Source organism: Pelecanus crispus, chromosome 5 (assembly GCF_030463565.1).
Source record: "Pelecanus crispus isolate bPelCri1 chromosome 5, bPelCri1.pri, whole genome shotgun sequence".
In the NCBI taxonomy this organism is placed as follows: domain Eukaryota; kingdom Metazoa; phylum Chordata; class Aves; order Pelecaniformes; family Pelecanidae; genus Pelecanus; species Pelecanus crispus.
In genome coordinates, this window is record NC_134647.1 from 32,700,196 (window position 1) to 32,721,918 (window position 21,723).

Consider the following 21,723-nt stretch of genomic DNA (forward strand, 5'->3'; position numbering starts at 1 on the left):
TTTGCCTGAGCAAGGAGAGCAGTTTTGCAGGCTACAAATTTTTTTTTTCCCCAAATATTCTCAAAAATTCATAAAGCAGTCATTAAATCAGTGGTTTGCACATGAGACAGATGCTGAGAGTGCCTCAGTTACTGGAAAATGCCTGGGACAAGATCCCACAGGAGAGGCAGGCGGAGCCGGCAGAAGGGCCCCAAGGAGAGGCGGCAGCCGAGATGGCCGGGAGCAGACCCGAGCTGGCCGGGCACGCACGCTGCCCGCACGTACGTGAGCGTACCTGACCTGAAAGCCGTCTAGTGCTCTATGGCAGCACCGAGTGCAAGTGGTTATGTCCCAGCTCTCAGGAGGACTCGTTAGCTCAAAGCCAGAACTGCCCTAACGAGGCTTCTCAGCTTCTGCCTTACACAGCCCGGTGCCCCCCGCTCTCCGAGCGCAGGCAGCAGGAGCTCGCGCCTGCCTGCAAAAGCGGCCATGCGTGCCAGGGAGGAGGTGACCTCGCCAGGGGAAGGCAGGAGGAACACCAGCGTCTGGGGAGAAACACGCACAAGCCCACGCACCCATGTGAACCCCTTCACGCTCTGAAATGCATAGTCGCCTATTTTAAAAATGGGCAAACGTCTCATGAAAATGCATTGTGAACTTTTGATGCAAAAGAGCGGGCTGGCCAAACCAAGTGGTTTTGTGTGCTCATTAGGATGAAACAGACGGTTCCTAGCACTGTGGTCCCCGTGAGGTGGTAAACACAAAATTTCTTTTGCTACCTTTTCCATCTTACTGGCACTTAAGTAAATACAGGAAGGAAAACAGAGGCATAGAGATGGTGGTGCATGGAAATAAAAATGAAAGCGAGACTAAATTTGGGATCATAACCATTCCTGTAACGTCGCTGTGAGAGCATGTTTCTTCTGTCTGTTGTACTGACCTTGTGCCTCTCAGTATTACTGACTGCGAGCCTGACAGTATTTTGCACAACATGGGACCAAATAAGAAGATGTGACATTTTAAAAATATGTATATATGTCAAAGTTGACTGTCACCAAGTTATAACGTCCCTGTTCTTACTAATATTTTTATGTTCTGGCAAATAATTTGTTCTTCTAGTGGGTATTACTAATATGTAATTAAGTTTATATAAACTAAGGACAAAAATGACAAATTATTTTGATACATTCTCATTAGGTACCTCTTAAAAGTACCTCAGGGCATTTTTAAACATGAAGAATGCCCACATTTATGATTTTTATGAAATATACTTTAATCTTGCACTCTGTAACTAGTTAATGATTTTGCCAGTAGCAATTTCTTGTTGCATCCCCTCTTTATACTCAAAGCTTACCTATTGCAGTGAGTCTTTATAAAGAAATACATTAATTAAATATGCCTTTGCTTCACTAGCTGAGGAAAAGGCTATTAATCACCTGGCAGGCACAAGCACAACATAATACCTGCTATTGCTCATGGGCACCTCAAGCAAACTGACTACTGCCGCATGACGTAATTGCCTCCGACAACCCCAAGCACACAAAGAGGCTTTCTCCCATTGGTGTTGTGCCATTCACTCACCTCATCTAGCGTAACGCAGCTGATGCGTTTGCGAGATGTTACAGGCTATTTTTTTCTTACATCACTATACCAACATCTAGTGAAATATATTTGTAGTGGCCACCCTGACACTAGACATACAGAGGACACTGATGGCTTGCGTGGGGCAGGGTTGTTGGTCTCTCCTCACCAAATCCTCCTGGGGAGCTCTCACCAGCACAGAGGGGAGAGTCAGCGCTAAACACGAGATGCAGCTGTAACCAACAAATAGGTTTGTTATGGGCAGGGTCACTGAAATACAGTATTCTTTAAGAGAAAGCCAGAAAGTTTAAAAATAAGACCAATGACCGACAGTCTCATATCAGACACGAAGTTTGACAACCACATTCCCAGTTGCCTAATGTCATTGCTGAGTTGGATGTCAGTCAGAACAACAAGGTGTTTCATGTGCATTTATACCCATGGGTAGTTGCCACAAACTCTGTTAATATTTTACTATGTGAGAAAGGTAAAAAAGAAGTTGTGGCTTAGAAATGAAACATGTCCATTCTTCCTTGACCTTGACTAGATGTTTGAAATGCTTTTCAGTATGTTGACAATGCGTCCTAGGCAGCAATTATTTTTCATGGGAAATGTTTCCGATACCTTGCTTGTACCTTCATTAATCATAGGTCACCCTCAGAGGTCCGAACTTCTCATTTGACAAACATCTAAAAATGGAAAAGTTTGGAGTAACCCTGACCGTGTTTAGAGTGACTCTGAGCATGAAGCATTTATTTTACCTAACACAGCTAAAGGTATTCAGGTTAATGTTCAGAACTGCCTAGTGTTTGGGTGGGTTTTTTTTTTTTTTGGTTCTCTTTAGCTACTTGCCTCAATTATGCTGTGTGGAAAAGGTCAGTCCCTTCCATCACATTTGAACTGGTTGCCTTTTCTCCTCATCAGAGGTCCTATTAACTGAGCCTACACTGACTCCATTACTCACTTCCTTCCTCTCCCACGGTGAATCAAGGTACACAAGGAACCACAGGTGTCCCCCAGGTCTTCTCTAATCCTTCTCTACTACCAATAGCCTCTCCCACCCATTTTTGCCCCTCAGCCTCTTCATCCCCAACTCCTTTTTCCCTCTCCTGCTCTGTGTTAGTGTTCTTTCCATCTCCACGATGCTGAAGCATGCATCTCCTACTGCTCTGGCTAACGCTGTTGCATGTTACATTTAGGTGTGTATTTGATGAGGAACTTCGTAAAAATTCCCTGTCATCAGCTGGCTCACCCTGGGATGCCAGCGAAGGGAACGGCACTGGGGGGGTCACAGGGAGATGCTGTCAGACAGGGCAATCTGCTTAATGGGAGCTGGAGGGAGCAGCAGGGAGAGAGTGAGGGGAAATCAAAGTGTGATCTATCAGAGCAAGGTGGGAAATGAGCCTGTGAAAGAAGGCGTGAGCTGAATGCTAACAACCTGAATGCTTGGCTCAGGTCTTCTTCCAGCCGTCTGCTATGGCTGCACCAGATCCTTTCCTCTTTCCATCTTTAGCTGTCCCTGGGTAACTTCACCCAGGCTCAGACATCCAGCTACTCTGGCAAATTTGGGCTGGTTGATGCCAAACCAGTGGTTAAAGCCTGCTGAGTAAAATGCTCACTGAGCAGTGTGTCACTGCACAGCCAGGATGGAGGCATTTTCATCCCTCCCTTTTTTAGCTGTTTGGCTAATGCTCCGCTTTTGAAACCTAACCCTGACATTTCTGCAGGATCTACACTATTCCTCATGTTTTTTCATGACACTCCCTCCAGCCCTGTCCCCTCCCAAAGAGATGCTCTAGTCCTCATTTTACAAAACAAGCATCTGAGACACGGTGACCCCAGACAGGTCACATTCAGGGTGTGTGTGGCAGAAGAGACAACCAAAACCAGGTCCCTGGGCATACAAACCACAAGCTATCTTTCCTCTTTTGTTCAGGCTTAGGTAAATTCCCTTCCACAGCTTCCAAAACAGAGGTGTAATTGGATATATCTGATGAATCTCAATTAATTGGGGGTAATTTATACATCCTATTAAAAAAAAAATGTTGCTTCAGTATTAGTAAGACAGTACAAACAGATGAGCTAAAAGAGCAAAGGTTTGTTTATAGAGTTAACAGGAGACACAAGGTGGTGTTTTCTGTGCTTACCTTCAGCACTGTGATATTCCATGCAAAACTCTCAATGGCTTTGCTTAATTTTCTTCCTTTCAAACCTTCCTTTGTCCCAAGGTTATGAAGCTCTTCGTGGAATTCCATTCCTAAAAATACAGATTACTACATCACCCAGTGCATGACTGATTTCCCCTATAAAGTGTTCAGTGAGCATTTTCAGTCTCGCAGCTGGTACTTCCTACAACCCTTTTCTATGTTTCTCCCCCTTCCCTGTTATGACCCCATCCTGGAAAGCACCTTCAGAATAAGAGGGTCACATGCAATCTTGTGGTTGTGCTTCCACTTTGTATGTAACTCTCCTTTCCAGTGCTGGGGTCCCACACAGGCACGCGCCTGGTCCCTGCGCAAACACTCCTCCAGTGCTTCTGCTTGCAGTCTGCATTGCTGGCAATATTGCGACAAAAGGCAATCGCTTGTCACTCGCCTTGAATAGATGATTTTGTACCTTGGAAGGCAGTCTGACAGACGTGGAAGATACCTGTTCAGCACGGCAAATGTAGACTCAAATGCACAGCTCCTCATTAATCTTAATCACAGTCATACAGAAAAGCCCTTGTACTTCACAATGATAAATTATGCCAGAAACACATACCGCTAATCACAGGATTGCTATTTCTGCAGCCTGGAGAACTGAGACTTCCAACCACAGCCTTGGGAATTGTTACATTTCATTGCTAGTTTCTGTGGCAAATGCCTGCAAATCTGTTGCTGGATAAAAAAATTCAGGAAATCTAGGAGCAGATTAAAAACCTTAACGAGCGCAATTAGCCCACCAATTCCACAAGATCTGCACAGTGTATGCAAACATTTCTCCGAGTCTGGTGTGGATTAAGAGACAAAATGGAGAGCGAGCTGCTTGTGTTCCTTTAACTTGTACCTTACAAAGGCCAAATTGGCACTAAATCACTCCAAAACGTCTGAAGCCCATCCTGGCTGAACAAACCAAGTTCCACCTCCAGTTGTTTCATAGCTCTCCCTCCCCTAACGTTTTAAGGCAAATGTCACTCGCAAATTCAAGCTTCATTGAGGAAATGCCCATCGAGAGAACACCTGCACGGAGCAGACACAGAGGGCTGTTTAGCGAGTTGCTGAAGGAGTCAGTCCTTCCACAGTCCAAGGCAGGCTTGCACTCAGCGTAGCTTGCCCGAAGCACTCCTGGAAGACTAACAATAGGTTTCTTCTTGCCTTGCACCAACTCCAGCAGCTCGATAACGCTGAGACAGTTCAACCCCACATAATGCAAGATTTCTCTACTGTTTATTTTCCAAAACTTCGCCCACTCACAGGTTTTGCCTGTCAAGGGTAACAGCTCCTGCGGCACTTCCGTTGGAAAACAGTCTAAATAACCGCACCCCAAGCAAGATTCCCCTGCAGGTGTGCCTTGTGCCAACTGACTTACAAATCAGTTCACTTCAGTAAGTGGAAGAAAACCTTCAAATGTCTCGCTTTGTTCTGCAAAAAAATATGAAGGCTAATGGCGCTCAGCTCCATGTGTACAGCCCTGCCTTTTAATAACAAAATAACAAATAACAAAAAGCATCCTTTTAGTTATTTTTCCCCTCCAGACCTCACTTCCCCACGTGTAACTTGGAGACAGTACTGACCCAGAGAGGGAGCCACAAACATTTGTCAGGCTGTGGGTAGGAGCACCAATGAAAACATTTAGTGGTTTGGCCCTCCAAGCTGCTGCTGACTACTGTGCATTGGGCTGAGACTGCATGTGGAAAAAAAACCCGACAAAACCAGCCACCTGAGAAGCCTCTGCGGGAGCAGGCAGGACCCTGTGGCACAGTGAGCCTGGACCAAAACAGGCTATGGTATGAAGGAGAGGTCTGGTGGGAACACATGTTCAAAGGGAGCAGGACTGGGGTGAGGTGAAGGACGATGTCACAGCCAATTGTACCTCTGACACATTTTAATTTTGAGTGCTTCATCTTGCTATATTGAAAAGGCTATTTAACAATATGCCTGGCTAACACTCGCAACAAAGTAGTTGGCAATTGAGCATGGTGAGGGATTCTCTCTCTCCTACTCCTTTCCTCTGTCTAAATCCTCAGGCTTCAGAAGAGCACTTCATATCTCTCCAGCCTTCTTCTCAATCAGAAATGGTATTTCAAGGCTAACAAAGCAAACCAACTGAAAATACAAGTAGATACAGCAGCAAAGAGAACAGACTTGAGAAATCAATCTTTTTGCTGGCGGAAGGAAGGAGAGGGGAACTGCATGAAACTCTGGACATCAGCGTGATGGCATCGTCCTGCATCGTGTTCTCTGCACACATCTCCAGCCCTCTGCTCACAAAGACGCCAGTGCCCAGGCAAGTGTCGTGGGTTCTTCTCCGCACACAGAGCAGGACGGGCAGAAAGCTGGCTGATGCTGCTGAGGGTTTGCATAATTTAGTGCAAAGTATTGCTCCTAAATTATACCATCTAGAAAGACCCCCTTGTGACCCCCTGGCCACCCCCCCCGCAGTGACATTTTCCTGTCACTGTCCCATTCCTAAACCCTCTGCACCTGATGAAGGCTTTGGGCTGAGGAGGTTTATGCTGCTTATGCAGGTACACAGAAGCCAAGGCATGACACAAGACGAGGCCCACGAAATCCAGGAAGACATAGCTGCTTGCCTCTCCTCCCTTTCCTACCACAGTGCCAGCATGGCTCCAGAGCTCTGAATTTCAAAGAGCAAGGACTAGGTTCCACCCTGCTCTTGCACCACATAAATATCAGTTAAATGCTACTGTTGAAACAGTTTCCAAAATTCCTCTAATTCAAAAGATGAATTAAAGCATTTATTACAAAACATCAGTTTCATTCATTATTTACACTTAATAGAAGCAAATGGCTGTAGCCTGTGTAACTTGCCAAATCCAAAAACGCCTATCAGAAACAATAGTGTTTATGATTGTTGTGGTCCCAGAACACTATACCCAAGAACACAAATTAAATGCAGTAGCAAGTGTTTGCATTACTGACCTTCAAGGCTTGCTACAGGTTAGGAAAGGTAAGCTGTACCAAAATGAAGTAAATGAGCTGAAAACAGATTTAATTTCCGCAGTCTAAACCCCTAACAGAAATACACTGCGTGTGTTTGTTCAGCATGGCATCCGCTACATGAAAGCTGATGGATTTAGTTGTGGAGGATTACCACTGCCAAATGTGGACTCTCATCTCTCTACTAGGGCTTATTCTTGTGTATCAGTGGAAACTACAGGAGACATGTCCCAGTTTGGAGTCTAGCCTGCTATCCTGAACAAGCGATGAAGAGGGGCTTGCATGAATAAGCTGAACTGTGAATCACAGACACTTTGGTAATTTCTACCATCCTGAAAAAGGAGCGTGAACCTGCGGCAGAGCAGACACCACGCAGGTCGTCACTTCTGAAACCACCTCTTCCCTTTCTACTGCTGCACGCGAGACAGAGCCCTAGTTCAGATAAAGACATCCAGTACAATACACCGGCAACATATGATCTACTTTAAGCCTACTTACAGTGGTTTGCGCCCATACACCTGACATACATAATGCACAGCCACACAGATTGACTGTGATACAACGGAATTATATTGGCATAAGTTTCCAAGGTCTAAAACAAACCTAAACAGCAAAAGTAAGTAAAGGTAGGCAACAGAGCTTGGTCCTGTGGGTTTCAAAACCTCTTGCCTCCTCTGTTTAAAGGAGCAATTGTCGTAGAGAATGGGGCTCAGTAAAGGCAGCATGCCTTCTCACTCCCTCTTTTTAATTGAATGCCTTTCTAGTTCATTTGACTAATTTAAATGCTGTCAAGACATTTCAGAGCTGTAGAGCAGATGGAGAAATAGCTTTTAAGGTGAAAGCTGATGATTTTTCCCTGATCCCACACCTGCATTGTTACTGGAGGATGAGCCTTAAGGAGGGTGGAGTCTGCCAGCAAAAGATCGGGATGCTCACTTAAATACCAGGTGAAAGATGATGCATTAGTCACAAACTGTAAGTAAACTATGGCACATCGTTTCCCATCTCCCATCCAGAACTGCACAATAAAGAAGGATTACCTGCTTTCTGGCACTGAACAATCTTGTCGTGAGTGATGTCTGCCGTCTCAATGAGAACCCTGCTCTCTTGAATCATCTGTCAGAAAATAAACAGGAAAAAAAGCAGTATTACTAGGGTTTCCTGCAGCATCTAGTCCACAGAAAAGTACAAAGGTTCAAGCTTAAAAAGAGCTCTGCTCTGCAAGCAACACTACAAAGATTGGATCATTCCTTCATATCAGGGCTCCCAGATCTCTATCAAGCTAAGTGACAGTTGCTCAGAAAATGCTTTGCTCCAGAAGCTAAAGAACAGCTGTTTTACATCAGTGAGACACCACTGCAAATAACGTGAAGGAAACACAAGTGATTTCAGAAGAAAGCAGAGTTAGCAGACAAACAAAATTCATTCTATGTGAAACTGAGCCCTTTCTAATTAGTACTTTTCTTGAAACAAAAGGAGAAATAAGTATAATCCTTGACATAAGTGGTTATCAAAAACATTACCAAGTCATGAATAGTGCTGATTTCAAGAGGTACTTAAGCCTGTGCAGAACTTTATGCCTACAGCAGTTCAGACAGCTAGAGTATTTCTTGAGTTTCTCTTTGGAGAAATTCAGATCCAAATCCTATCCTAGCCTCAACATTTCTGTTGAGGTTTAAAAGAGGAAAAAAAACCCAACCAAACAAAAAAACCCAAAAGAGGCAGGCAGTTTCAACAAGCCTACTCACAAGTTTCAAGAGATAGCCATATTTATGCATCTTCCTAGAGTAGCCCATTAACAGCAAACAGATCAAGCGTCCACTAGGTGATGAGTTTCCTGAGCCTCCCTTCTTGCAAATGCTATTCTCCTTTGATGGTGACAAACCTTCCAAAACCCTTCAGAAGCCCAGGCAAACAAGCAAATTGTTCCAAAGCCACATTCTGTGAAATTGCAAAAGGTGGCCCATACAGCTGTTACAGAAGGCAAGCACATGCTGCATAACAAACTATGCCTGACAATAATTTCACTCTCCTGGGATGTACACCACAAACCCCAATCAAATCCAAGCAGCATGAGAGCGGTGCCAATTAGAAAGGAAGCAAACCGAATACTGCCCAATGTTACATCCTGAAATTACAGAAGCCGCCATCTGAAAGCTTTGCCAAAATGCTACAACTGCTAAAAGCCTTCCTACTTTCAAAGACACTAAATATGAAAACACAACCAGTCGGTTTCAATGATTTTAGTGGAAGGCAGTATAACAGTATTAAATTAACACTTGCAAATTAGCATGTCTTATTGTTTTAATTAGATGCAAGGGGAGAGATGCTTCCACTTGTCACACCCAAACTTCCAGATTCGGGAGAAATTCAGATCCAAGTTTTGCTTCTCATGCCATCTTCACTTATAATTAAACCTATTAAGACAGGCTGCTTTTAATAAAAATACCTATGCCTTTGCTTTGTTATAAACAAGAACATGAGAAAAACAAAATCCAATACCAGCTTCATGGGCAGAGAAAAAAAAAGCCTGATACATCTACAGAGTACAAAATTGTTTAACAGAACATGCCCAGTGGATATGCCTGAGATTGAAATTACTTTCAATAGTATCCTTTGCCTTTCATTCCTATTACTTGCTTACTTGTGCATCATGTTGATTTTTTCTCCTTTGATATTTTCGCTTGTCATCTAGAAAGAAATGACAATTTCTACCCACCCTCTGGCTTTTCTGCACCACAGCACATAGTCATTTTGTGCTGAAGGAGCTGTTCGGCCGTCAACCACAAATGGTGAAGTTGGTCTGAGCAGTAAAGAGAGTGAGAATCCCAAAACGACCTGCAAGTTACAACAGAGGCAGCCAGAGGCCAAACGTGCATCTCTTGCACATGCAGACACGGGGCCCGTGAGCCAGTACCCGCACTGCCTGGTCCAGCCAGGAGCTGCCAGCATCTCCACAGCTGCTGCACCCCGTGCACCCATCACCCTGGGCTTGGCCCCCCGTGGGTCTCTGCCTGTACTTCCTACCCAGCAGCAAGGTTTTGCCCAGCGAGGTCAATCCATCTAAGCTAGGACAGTATACCCAAAGCATCTGACTCTCCTGTGCTCAGATCTCTCAAGTAGAACTTGATTTGTGAGAGTTTTAAATAGATACATATATATATATATATTTAAAAAAAAAAAATCTCTCTCTGGCCACAGGAAATTATCCTACCATGCACAAAAAAAGCAAGCTTGAGAATCATGCAGTTTGGTAATCTAAGTTTGACCATATCTTCCTCTAACTACCGGACCCACTCCCAGGAATTTCTGGCATGCCTGTTTTGGGATTCTCAGACGTGAAGGTATTACCTTTTTTAAGAGAAAAGTGGCAATAGGATGTCAATTTTCCCTTACTGCAGAATAGGTAGAGCAGCCCTCCGCTCCTTTGATGCTGACATCAAAGTTTCACTGCACTCAGCTCAGCAAGAACAAACAATTAAAAACAGATCATATAGCAGACTTTAACCTGCTCCTGTCTTCCTGCTCAGCAGTAATCTCGACAAAAATAAGCAGCTTTTGTCCCACAACAAATCCTGAGAGCGGACTCAGAGTTCCTCAGCTCAGTGACTGGGGTTAGGGGATGCCCTTAGTGCACCACCTGGCATCTCCCCCTCACAGGTTCCTCTAGGAAATAATGCACTGGGTAGAAATAATACACCCTGGGCCAACTATGACATACGATTTTGGCCGGCCTATGGTGTCCTTGCAACCTGTGGTAATACAGCGTGCAGGACCCGGTATCTCTACGTGACAGGCCAGACTCTGCTCCCAACAACAACTGTGTGTGCAGTTTCAGCAGGCACGAGATCCTGCTTCCTAACGCTGCGGTAAAAGATGATAACAACAGGCTAGCGCAAGGACGAAGCCTGGGTGTTCGCTTTGAAGAACCAGAGACTGATTCATACAGATAAGAGTACAACAGGCAAGTAACTGCTATCCAGGAATAAAATTATAGCATAGGGTGTGGGGGGTTTTTGTTTGGTTTGGCTTTTTTTTTTTTTTCTTAAAGCACATCACAATAGATGCTCTTGAAAGGATTCTGTGCAAATTCTGGCAACAGAACGGATAGAACCCTCAAAAAATAGACAAACTAATCTAATTTTTTAAAAAATTTTTCCCTATCATACATTTTCACTTACACACAAGGTAGCACCTTGGGGGATATTTACTAAGTAAACATTGTAAAGGCCACCTACAAAGCTAAGTTACTAGTAACTGTTTACTGGAATTAACATTAATAATTTGTCAGCATTCAATCTAATGCAGGCAAAAGCAGGTGAGAGCCTCAGCTAGAAACTGGCACTCGGCACATCCTTTCACACTGGACACAGGACAGCAGTTTTGGCAGGGTTCCCAGCCGCAGTGGAGGATGCTGGCCAGGGATGCAGCATGTTGGCCATAGACACCTCTGCTTGGTCCCATCCGTAAACCCCTGGGAGACTTTGCTACCGTGGCTCTGCTCCTCAACAGCTCCCACTCACAGTCCTGTGTCATGGCATCTAGATACCCTTTTACTTTTTTGGCACTGGTTCTAAAATGAGTCCATGGTCTCCCAGTCTGAACGGTCCCCTGCTTTTCCAGCTGGCATCACATCCAAAACCCTGCTTGGGGATGTCACCTACTTCTCACAGTGCTGAGACAAGAACCAGAAGCCCTAAACACAACATGGAGGGCTGCAAGATTTTCTGCCGGGAAGGTAACCTCATAAATTACACGATAGCCTGAGATTTTCAAACCCATTTTGCCAGTAATGTTTCAAAATCCACCAACCTTTCTCAAATGCGAAGAGTGAGCTTTCTGATGTTTGCAGCATGAATTTCCATGCACCTTTACTCTGCTGAGACCTGTGCTGAGCAGCGCTCTTGGGCAGCTGCGTAAGTCACAGCCATCTGCCTGGAGCCCATCAGGCTGCTGTTTAATGTCAGCCCCCACATGGCAACTCGCTTCAGTGACTGCCTCCCGAAAAGTGAGAGATGTCCTACTCCCTTAGGAAACTCAACTCATGCTCCACCAGAGTGTTAACTCCTGAACACTGAGCTTCAAGGGATTAACCTCCAAGCATCTTATACTAAAAAGCAACCTTTAGAGGATGGATGCTGGTATCTGGGTCCACTTGGGAACCAGTGAGGAAACTCTTAGCAGCTGCTGAAGCTGGCAGCATTGCTCAGGACAACTTGCATTTCCCACGTCAGAAAGAAGATGATAAACTTTACTGAGTGATGTGTTTAACATAACTACCAGGGGAAAAAATAGACAAAAATAGGAGTAAAACTACACAAAACCTGATTCTGGTATGGGGACTTAAACAGCTACCTTGCTGACCGACAGTGTATACCTATTAGAGCAAGCAGAAAGGAAGAAGGCTGAATGGGAGAAACTACCACACACCTTGACATCATTTGGGATCCTGCTAATTTCGGTACTGGGCTCTGCATCCCAAGGGCTAGAGACCTGCAGGGAGGGCACGGGGTCCCTTCTGCACTCACTCGACAGCTGCGGCGGTGCAGAGCTCTGCGGGGACAAAGGACGGCCCCGTTCCTCCCATCGGGGAACCCTGCCACGTTTCCATGGGAGCAGGGACACAAAGATTTTTGTGAGTGCTGGAGGTGCTAACCCTCCTGGAGAGGCTGCAGCACCAGAAATGCTCTCATAACAAGACATGAATAAGGGGTTGTTCAGATTGACAAAGATGCACATGGCACGAGTCCCAGAAGTGCATGTCGTGTAATAAACTAATGGGAATGAGGAATACAAAGCCTCATCTGCATAGGTTAGGGTTTTTCCCGCAAAATAGCTCATTTAATTTAAATATTCTTACAAAATGCTGAAACCAAGAAGCCTAAACTCAATTTGTCTCAATCCACCTGAAGCACCCTGTTATAATCATGCCGGTTTCTCACGAAAGCATGGGAAGCAAGAGCTGGCACAAACCTGGGAGCTCTCTCTTGTCCAGTATATGAGACCCAGAAAATGGAACAGACCACGGGCTGAAAATGTAACTGACCTGTCTCACTTAAGTGTCTAAATATAGCATGCAATATCAAATATAAAATCCCACTGCCTTGCAAAAAGAGCAATGCTTTATTTTGTCACTTCTGTTAAGTGTTAATTGCAAAGATAAATAAATTTTAAGTGAAATTTAAAATATCTTAACACTGAGAGCATCATATTTTTACTCACAAGAAATTAACAGGCTTATTTCTTGTCTGTACTAAAGGCAGTTTAATCACAGGATCAGTACAAACTGAACAAAAAACATTATTTCTTTTTACTTTAATGAACTCTGGTGCTAGAGACCAATTTCTTCTTTTCATTACAAACTATTCTAGAAACTGAAAAGGAGCGAGGAAATTAACACAGCAGAGTCTCACCAAAAAAGACAAAAAAAGACAGGAAAAACTCCTGGTGGCAAATTAAACCACTGCTCCTGCTGGGAAGATAAATGATACAAAAAGGACAGTTCAAAGAATCCCTCATAAATATTCCAAAGTTTAGAACAGAAACTGACTGAACATCAAACTAAAAAGAAGCTTTCTCTCAGGTGTGTCTCCTCATGGCCGTTGTCCCACTCTCCTACGCCTTTCATTGACAATGAAGAGTTTTGCCTGGGTAAGGAGTAGCATATCATGCCTCTATTGCTAAAAAAAAACCCCAAACAAACCAACCAACCAACCACAAAAAAAAAAAAACACAAACCCAAAACCAAAACCCACCACCACAAAACAAAAAATAAAAAAGCCTACAAAATACAACCAATTTGGAAAAACATCTGAAGCACAAATCGAGCTCAGGAAAATCTGAACAGGATTCCCTCTTTAGCATTGAGCATTCTTTGCAGACATTTGGGACAAGAAACAGCCAGGCAATCAATCGTCTGCCAGCAAGGCCTGTAAAAAGAGAGGATGTGCACGTGGTGCCTGGATGCAGGAAGGAACACTGGCCACCAGTCGGCCTTGTCTCTGTCCCAGTATGCTCCAAGCCAGGTTTCTGTATCTGAGGCTTTTCCTGCAACAGCCCAGTAAGAGTAACAATTATCAGGGATGGTTACATCAACTGGAAACATCTGAAATACCTTATTGACACAAACTGCAGAAGGAACTGAATAAAATTCACCTTAAATTCCAATTTCATGTTTTTGCTTACAAGTATTTCTGGGGAAATATGAATCATAGAATCGTTTAGGTTGGAAAAGACCTTTAAGATCATCCAGTCCAACCAGTAACCTAACACTACCAAGTCCACCGCTAAACCAATTAAGGGTAGAGTCATAATTTCATGTTTCCTGGCTTGGTAGCTGGATTATTTTTTAATGAAAGTAAAAACTAGGAATCACTAAGGTTGGAAAGGATCTCTAAGATCATCAGTCCAACCATCAACCCAACACCACCATGTCCACTAAACCATGTCCCAAACTGCCATGTCTACACGTTTTTTAAACACCTCCACGGATGGTGACTCCACCACCTCTCTGGGCAGCCTGTTCTAATGCTTGACCACTCCTTCTGTGAAGAAACTTTTCCTAATATCCAATCTAAACCTCCCCTGGTGCAGCTTGAACCCATTTCCTCTCGTCCTATCGCTAACTACTTGGGAGAAGAGACCAACACCCACCTCACTACAACCTCCCTTCAGGTAGTTGTAGAGAGCAATAAGGTCTCCCCTCAGCCTCCTCTTCTCCAGGCTAAACAACCCCAGTTCCCTCAGCTGCTCCTCATAGGACTTGCTCTCTAGACCCTTCACCAGCTTCGCTGCCCTTCTCTGGACACGCTCCAGCAACTCAATGTCCTTCCTGTACTGAGGGGCCCAAAACTGGACACAGTATTCAAGGTGCAGCCTCACCAGTGCCAAGTACAGGGGCACAATCACCTCCCTGCTCCTGCTGGCCACACTATTCCTGATACAAGCCAGGATGCTGTTGGCCTTCTTGGCCACCTGGGCACACTGCTGGCTCATGTTCAGCCACCTGTCGACCAGCACCCCCAGGTCCTTTTTGGCCAGGCAGCTTTCCAGCCACTCTTCCCCAAGCCTGTAGCGTTGCATGGGATTGTTGTGACCCAAGTGCAGGACCCGGCCCTTGGCCTTGTTAAACCTCATACAGTTGGCCTCAGCCCATCGGTCCAGCCTGTCCAGATCCCTCTGCAGGGCCATCCTACCCTCCAGCAGATCAACACTCCCACCCAGTTTGGTGTCATCTGCAAACTTACTGAGGGTGCACTCAATCCCCTCATCCAGATCGTTGATAAAGATATTAAAAAAGGCTGGCCCCAAAACTGAGCGCTGGGGAACACCACTTGTGACTGGTCGCCAACTGGATTTAACTCCATTCATCACAACTCTCTGGGCTTGGCCATCCAGCCAGATTTTTACCCAGTGAAGAGTACACCTGCCTAAGCCATGAGCCGCCTGCTTCCTTAGGAGAATGCTGTGGGAGATGGTGTCAAAAGTTTTACTGAATCCAGGTAAATGACATCCACAGGCTTTCCCTCATCCACTAGGCAGGTTACCAGGTCATAGAAGGAGATCAGGTTGGTCAAGCAGGACCTGCCTTTCATGAACCCATGCTGGCTGGCCTGATCCCCTGGTTGACCTGCACATGCCTGTTGAGTGTACCCAAGATGAACCACTCCATAATCTTCCCCGGCACCGAGGTCAGGCGGACAGACTTGTAGTTCCCTGGATCCTCTTTCTGGCCCTTCTTGTAGATGGACATCACATTGGCAAGCCTCCAGTCATCTGGGACCTCCCCTGTTAACCAGGACTGCTGACAGATGATGGAGAGTGGCTTGGTAAGCTCCTCTGCCAGCTCCCTCAGTACTCTTGCGTGGATCCCATCTGGCCCCATAGACTTGTGAGTGTCCAGGTGGCACAGCAGGTCATTAACTGCTTTCTCCTGGACTATGGGGGCTTCATTCTGCTCCCCGTCCCTGTCTTCCAGCTCAGGGGGCTGAATGCCCTGGGGATAACTGGTCTGGCTATTAAAGACTGATTGGTGTCAGAGTGTTGCAGGATGTAATCTTGTGCACGAAGACCAGTCCTCTACAAAAAAGGAGCAGTGGAGGAACAGGCGGACGGGTCAGCTTTTAATATGCTTAAGTGAAAACAGAGTAATTCAAGTACCCCACTGGAACTTCATTCTGTAAGAAAAGTTCTGATCTGACCATTTTCAGGTCCTATTTTAGAAGGGACTAAGGGACATGGCTATCAGAGAGAAACTGTGAGAGTGGTGAGAGAGAAGTGGAGAAAGAAAAAGGATAATTGCTTTCCCAGACTATGTCCAATTTTGGACGGAAAACTCTTTAAAACAGACACAAACTCAAGACAATGTTCATGTACTGGACTGTGTTTGACGTCAGTGCATTATGACACTTCCTTGGCAGTGGATGCTCTGCTCTGCAATATCCATGTCTTCAGCTGCTCAGAGAATTGTGAAAAACGTTCCTTTGGGGATGACTCTGCCCCAGCTGAAATATGAATTTCAGTGGAAAACCTCACAAAAAAATCTATTTAGTCATTTTGCATTGACATAAACTGGGAAAATTGACTTTCTCCTTGGGAATAAAGAGCTGTCATGCCCGCATCAAGACAAAGAAACCCAAAAAGATTGAATCTGAAAGAACAGCAAAGAGTAGTTCCTCTGCACACACACCTCAGCACACTTCTGCTAGTGCGCATGGACCAATACCTGCATCAACAAAAACACTGCCATAAAATACATCAACTTATTCCCCAGCAGCGTCACAGATATTACTACTCTTCTCAAAAATCCCCAATCCATCTCTGTGTTGGCCAAGACATTAACTAACTTGCCATCTCTCAACAGTACCTACAAAACACGCTGTCCTTCCTTACCTGTCTGTTCCAAAATAACAAGATCAGTTCCAGTAAAGAGGCTTGAATATAGAGGAAAAACTTCAATGCCAGCATGAGTTTGTATAACAAATAGCTTCTCTGTTCAACCTTTTTTCCACTTTTTGCTGTTTATGATTCAAAAAAAAACATGGGAAAGATACTTGGGGAGCTGCTTTTATTTTTCTAGAAAAACTTCTGTATGCACACAAGCCAGGAGATTGGGTAAAACCAAGAACATTTATAATCACTTGTTTATTGCTTTTGATTTGCAAATGATTTATCATTTGATCTTGGAGGAAAAATAATGCTGAACCAAAGCAAAGTAGTGCACAAGTGTCCCTGAGTTCAGGCGTGCTTGCATCAGCACATGAATATATTGTGGAGACAGAGAAACCACAATCTGTTTCCGAACAAATCTCAACAAAAAAAAAAAGAAAAAGAACCTAACTTCACAGGATAACTGTTTGCAGTGAATAATTCGACCATCTGTCAGGTCCAGCTGGGCCCTATCCCTTCTCTTCACATTGAGTATCTCCTTTTTTTAGGTGTGATCAATGAACACCAGCATCAATTTGACAGGTTAAGGCACACTGCACGTGCTGCCCACCTGAGCGAGCATCTTCCCATGCCCAGCTACTGACAACGGGGAGCATACAGGAGGAGGGGGAGAGGGAGAGTCCTCCTTCATGGTAAAGCAAAGGTCTGAAGAACCGCTCTGTAAGTGACACGCTATGCTACCCTAGGATGCATGTGTGCAAATCAATGACAACATTACTGGGATCCATTCATCGTGGTCCATGAATGGTAACATCCAAAGCTGTAAAAGTTGAAATAAACCGTTCTAAACTGTATTTCTGGTAGTTGACATGCTTTTAAAAAATGTTTTCTGTGTATTGCCAACAGTTGACCTTATTTTCTTGTTTTCAGCAAATCCCACTCCTCTGCAGAAACTCCCATAAAACCCAGTATCATCAATGAAGCCTCTTCCTGCACGAGACACAGCAACAGTCGCGTTCCACTAAACCACTGCAATGCGACCACAAAAAAAATAAATAGAGCCTTGAAAAATCATTCTGGTTCCTTAAACAAAGCATATGAAATTTTATTCTAATAAGGCCTCTCTCGAAAGAAAATATTTAATGCGGAACACAATGGTAAAATTAATTGCCCAGGAAAAAACAAACAAACTGCACAAACTGGTCTTTGTCTATTGCGCCTGCTGACAAAGGCTGAGCAGGAGGGAACAGACAGTTAATTGTTTTCCAGATCATTGTGGCAGGTCTCCAAGCATTTGAACCTCCATTTGCCTGGACTGTCAGGGCTGTCTATGCCCCATTAAATACCCGGGCACAGTTTATACTTTCCGGAGGGGAAGGTATTTTCAGCTGGCAATTTCCAGTAGGGGGAAAAAATTCAACACATTGGGGCTGTTTTTATCAGAGATTATTTTCAAAGCAGACTCTGAAATACGTGGTGTTTTCAGAGGTGGCGAGGAAGGGTTTGCCGAGCACTCACGCCATCTCTGCTACCTGAGCCCAGCGAGTGAGGCAGACCTACAATCACAGCTTCCCACTATGAGATTTAGGGCCAATTTTTTTCTGTTCTACTATAAAAGGAATTAAGAAGTACAGCCCATTCATACAAGAGAGAGACCAACATTTAAAATTGCTCTCAGGCCTATTCACCCAACAAGCGCTTTGAGGTGAAGAGACGTTTCTGGGGGAGTTAAAGACCTGCAGCCAGCCCTTGTAGATCCAGTTCCTTGAGGCCATATTTATCAACAACTTAAAAGGCTGAACTGTAGTATATCTTGAATATAAATAAATAAATAGCTAAAATATTTTCTATTGCTTTCCACCAATATCTCCTTGTGCTCTCATTTACACAAAAAAAAAAAAAAAGAGGGGGGGGAAATCCCCAAAACTTATTAAAAAGAAAACCAACCTGGATTATACCAAGTCACTACAGACATCATAGCAAGGAAGAGCCCTTTCTCAACATTAAAACCCCTCCCCACACTGCATTTTCAAATATCAAGATTGATAGAGACGCTTCATTTTTTTAAACACAGAAAAGGCTAAATAGATTTCAATACTCTGCTGCTGGCATTGCCTCAAAAGACAAATATCCAAAATGTAGCAAAAGCATTTATTAAATCCAGCTTTTGCTTTTTCAGAAGCAAACAGTTTTAACAAAGTAAGAGGCAGTCCCAGCCAGACAAAGCAGGTAAAAATTATTTAAAGTATCATGTTCTCATTAACCAGAATTACATCTCAAATGAACGCTTGCATAGGCATGGAAGAATTCCCTTCTCTTTCTCAGCCCTCTGATTTTAAACTCCTTGCACTGTCTCTTGACATTTGAGGTACATCTTCCTCCATCAGAGACAAATGTGAGAGCAAACATTATTTAAAACAGTTATACAAGTGTTTTTGTCTGCATCTGAAAGAGGCCTGTCGCCTATTTAAATTGAAAAACTGTTTCCAAAGCACAAGAAGGCCTTGAAAGGTCCCATGTGTACTCTTCAGTATATAATTACAAAGATAAGAGGTGACACATTCTTTTTGCTAAAACTCCATTCAGCAGGCCTCCCAAGACAGCAAAATCTCTTATTTATGTGGTTATTTGCTCTTTCAGACAGACATCACACCATGCAACAAATCTATCCAAAAAAAGTGCAATCTAAAATATGGCAATCAACTGGATTTACAAATCCTCATTCTGGTATTGTTACAGCTGGTATTTTATTACCACAACTTAATCACCTCCAAGTAATATAAACTACTCTGGAAGGAACCCAAGGGTTATTTCACAGTATTTTTAGTATTTCTCTTTTAATTAACATCAGTGTCTCCCTCTTCCCCCCAAAACCGATTTTCTCCTGAAAAGTGTGTTATAAAAGCAAAAAATGAGATGGAAAAGAGAGCATTTGGCATATTGAAGAGCTGGTCAAGGCTGCGATCACTCTTCACAACACTTCTGGGTCTCTGGAAGCAATTCGACACCCCCAAAGTTATTCACCTCTTTATTCCTTACAAACGTAAGCTGCAGAAATAACTGCCGTGCACTGAACATGCATTGTGATTTAGTCTGGTTGCCACAGTGCAATATTTAAGTCAGGGTTTGCAAAACTACGAGGCTTGCTATCAGTTACCGCAGACCATCTACTAAGGACGGGAGGCGACGGGGCAGTCCAACAGCCCGAGAGGCACAAAGCGACAGCAACTTCTGCTGCTGGAAGTCACACACAGCTGCTGCTCAGTCACCCACAGCAGTGACATATGTCATACACGGCTGAGCAGCAGCATTCACCTGGAATGACTTTAGCTCATCTCTCTACGTTTTTGGAAGTATTCCTGTACCATACTGGTCTCTCCTTCCTCACTGAAAAAAAATGGGCATTTTAAAACTTCCTTTCCAACTTTGCAATGCCCTTCTCAAGAGCAACACTGACTTGGTTTGGCAGGGACACGGGCACTACTTAACAGTGCTGCTGAAAGGTGTCGGGAAGAGGATGGCTCAGCTTTGCCCGGGAACTCCCACGCTGCAGCTCCGTGTCCAATGGCCTCGCCCTCTGCTGCGGGGAGGCAAGTGAAAGGCAGCGCACAAATCTTGCCACTTCTCAAGGACAACAACTAACAGCTGCCAGTACATGCTGAACTGCTGCTGTTTATAAAAACAAAGTCCCTCCTCAAGTGCCAACCTGTGCTAGCCGTGTTTAAAAAACAAACAAAAAACAAACAACAAAGAGCCCAGTGTGGCAGTTTTGGTGATTAAAGGACAATTTTGCATAGCTTAAGTCCTTTGAAGAGCCTCATTCATTTAATTGAAACGTTTGGGTGCATGAACTTGGTGGTGTAGGTTAATGGTTGGACTGGATGATCTTAAAGGTCTTTTCCAACCTAAACGATTGATTCTATGATTCTATGAAAGCCAGTGAACATCACCTGCCATGTTCTCAAAGGTGAGGAAAGGCAGAGATAGCAGTGGTAAGTGCCTACCAGGTCATACGCTGCCAGGACCTTTTTCTGCACGTCGGGCACGGTCCCCAGAGGCTCTAGGTAAGGAAACGCGTCCTTCATGCAGAGGGTAACAGAGGGTGCGTTGTCGCTGCTCACGAGCCGCGAGGACAGGGTCAGGATGCACTGCTTCAGGCTCGCGATGGGCGGCAGCCCGCACAGCTCCTTGACAGACACCATGGCGTTCTGGGGGAAGGAAAAGAAATATCTGAGCACATGTCGCCACTTGCCACTCGGTCCCCCCTGCCTGCCAGTACCTTGTCAGCGCCTGCCGGCTTCTCCTCCCTGATGTGGGGCAGCGCTACCCCGCTGCCCGCTGTCCCTGGGACCCCCATGGACCCTGGGGTGCCGGCACACACAGGAATTCCCGGCCAGCCCCGCTGTGGGCTCCCCAAGCCTATTGCCAGCTCCAGCTTTCCCCCAGGCCCAGGTATCCCAGCTGCCAGTCCTGCAGCTACTTTGCATTGCAAATCCAGCCCAAACAGGGACAAGCTCTGGTCCCCAGCATATTAAACCGTCAGCCTAAAATGCTATTTCTCTTCCCAACTGTTCAGACTCCAATTGTTTTTAATGCTGTAATCACCTCATTCTCCCGTCATTATCATCCTCCAGCAAGAACAAGTTCGACAGACCTCGTATTTCCCATGGGAAAGGCAAGCAGGAAAAAAACACTTTGTTTTCAGCCTTGCATTACCACATCATAAAGAAACACAAACGCTCTTTCCCCTTCATAGGTCACATATAAGGAAATCAATACTGGATATACAGGTCAAACCAAACTAACATGCCAGGATTTATTTATTTATCAAGTCAGCGGATGTACAGCTGACATGCCCTCATCATTTAGCTTCTTGAATTGTACAATGAGTGACCAATATGCACAAAATTTAAGTAAGAGGGTATTATAACAACCCATACCTTGTAAATGTTCCCCCACACATCTTGCTGAAAAAAAAAGTCATCAGAAAATACCCAGCTAATTAATAGAGGCTTTTCTCATTAATCAGATACATTAGCATGCAGTTAAATCTAACGACTGTATCTTTATGAAGCATTCCCCAGAACAAGATCTGGTATGGAAATTTCACTTG

General features: G+C 44.5%; 1 protein-coding gene across 1 annotated transcript in view; it reads right to left on the minus strand.

The window, feature by feature from the left end:
- Positions 1 to 21,723, minus strand: part of PLCL1 (phospholipase C like 1 (inactive)) — a 220,956-nt gene that overhangs the window by 19,417 nt on the left and 179,816 nt on the right. Inside the window, exons 3-5 of the mRNA XM_075711057.1 lie at positions 20,615 to 20,818; positions 7,763 to 7,838; positions 3,708 to 3,817 (exon numbers count right to left, since the gene is read on the minus strand). Of these exons, the coding sequence (XP_075567172.1) occupies positions 3,708 to 3,817; positions 7,763 to 7,838; positions 20,615 to 20,818 (390 nt within the window). The remainder of the gene's footprint in view (positions 1 to 3,707; positions 3,818 to 7,762; positions 7,839 to 20,614; positions 20,819 to 21,723) is intronic.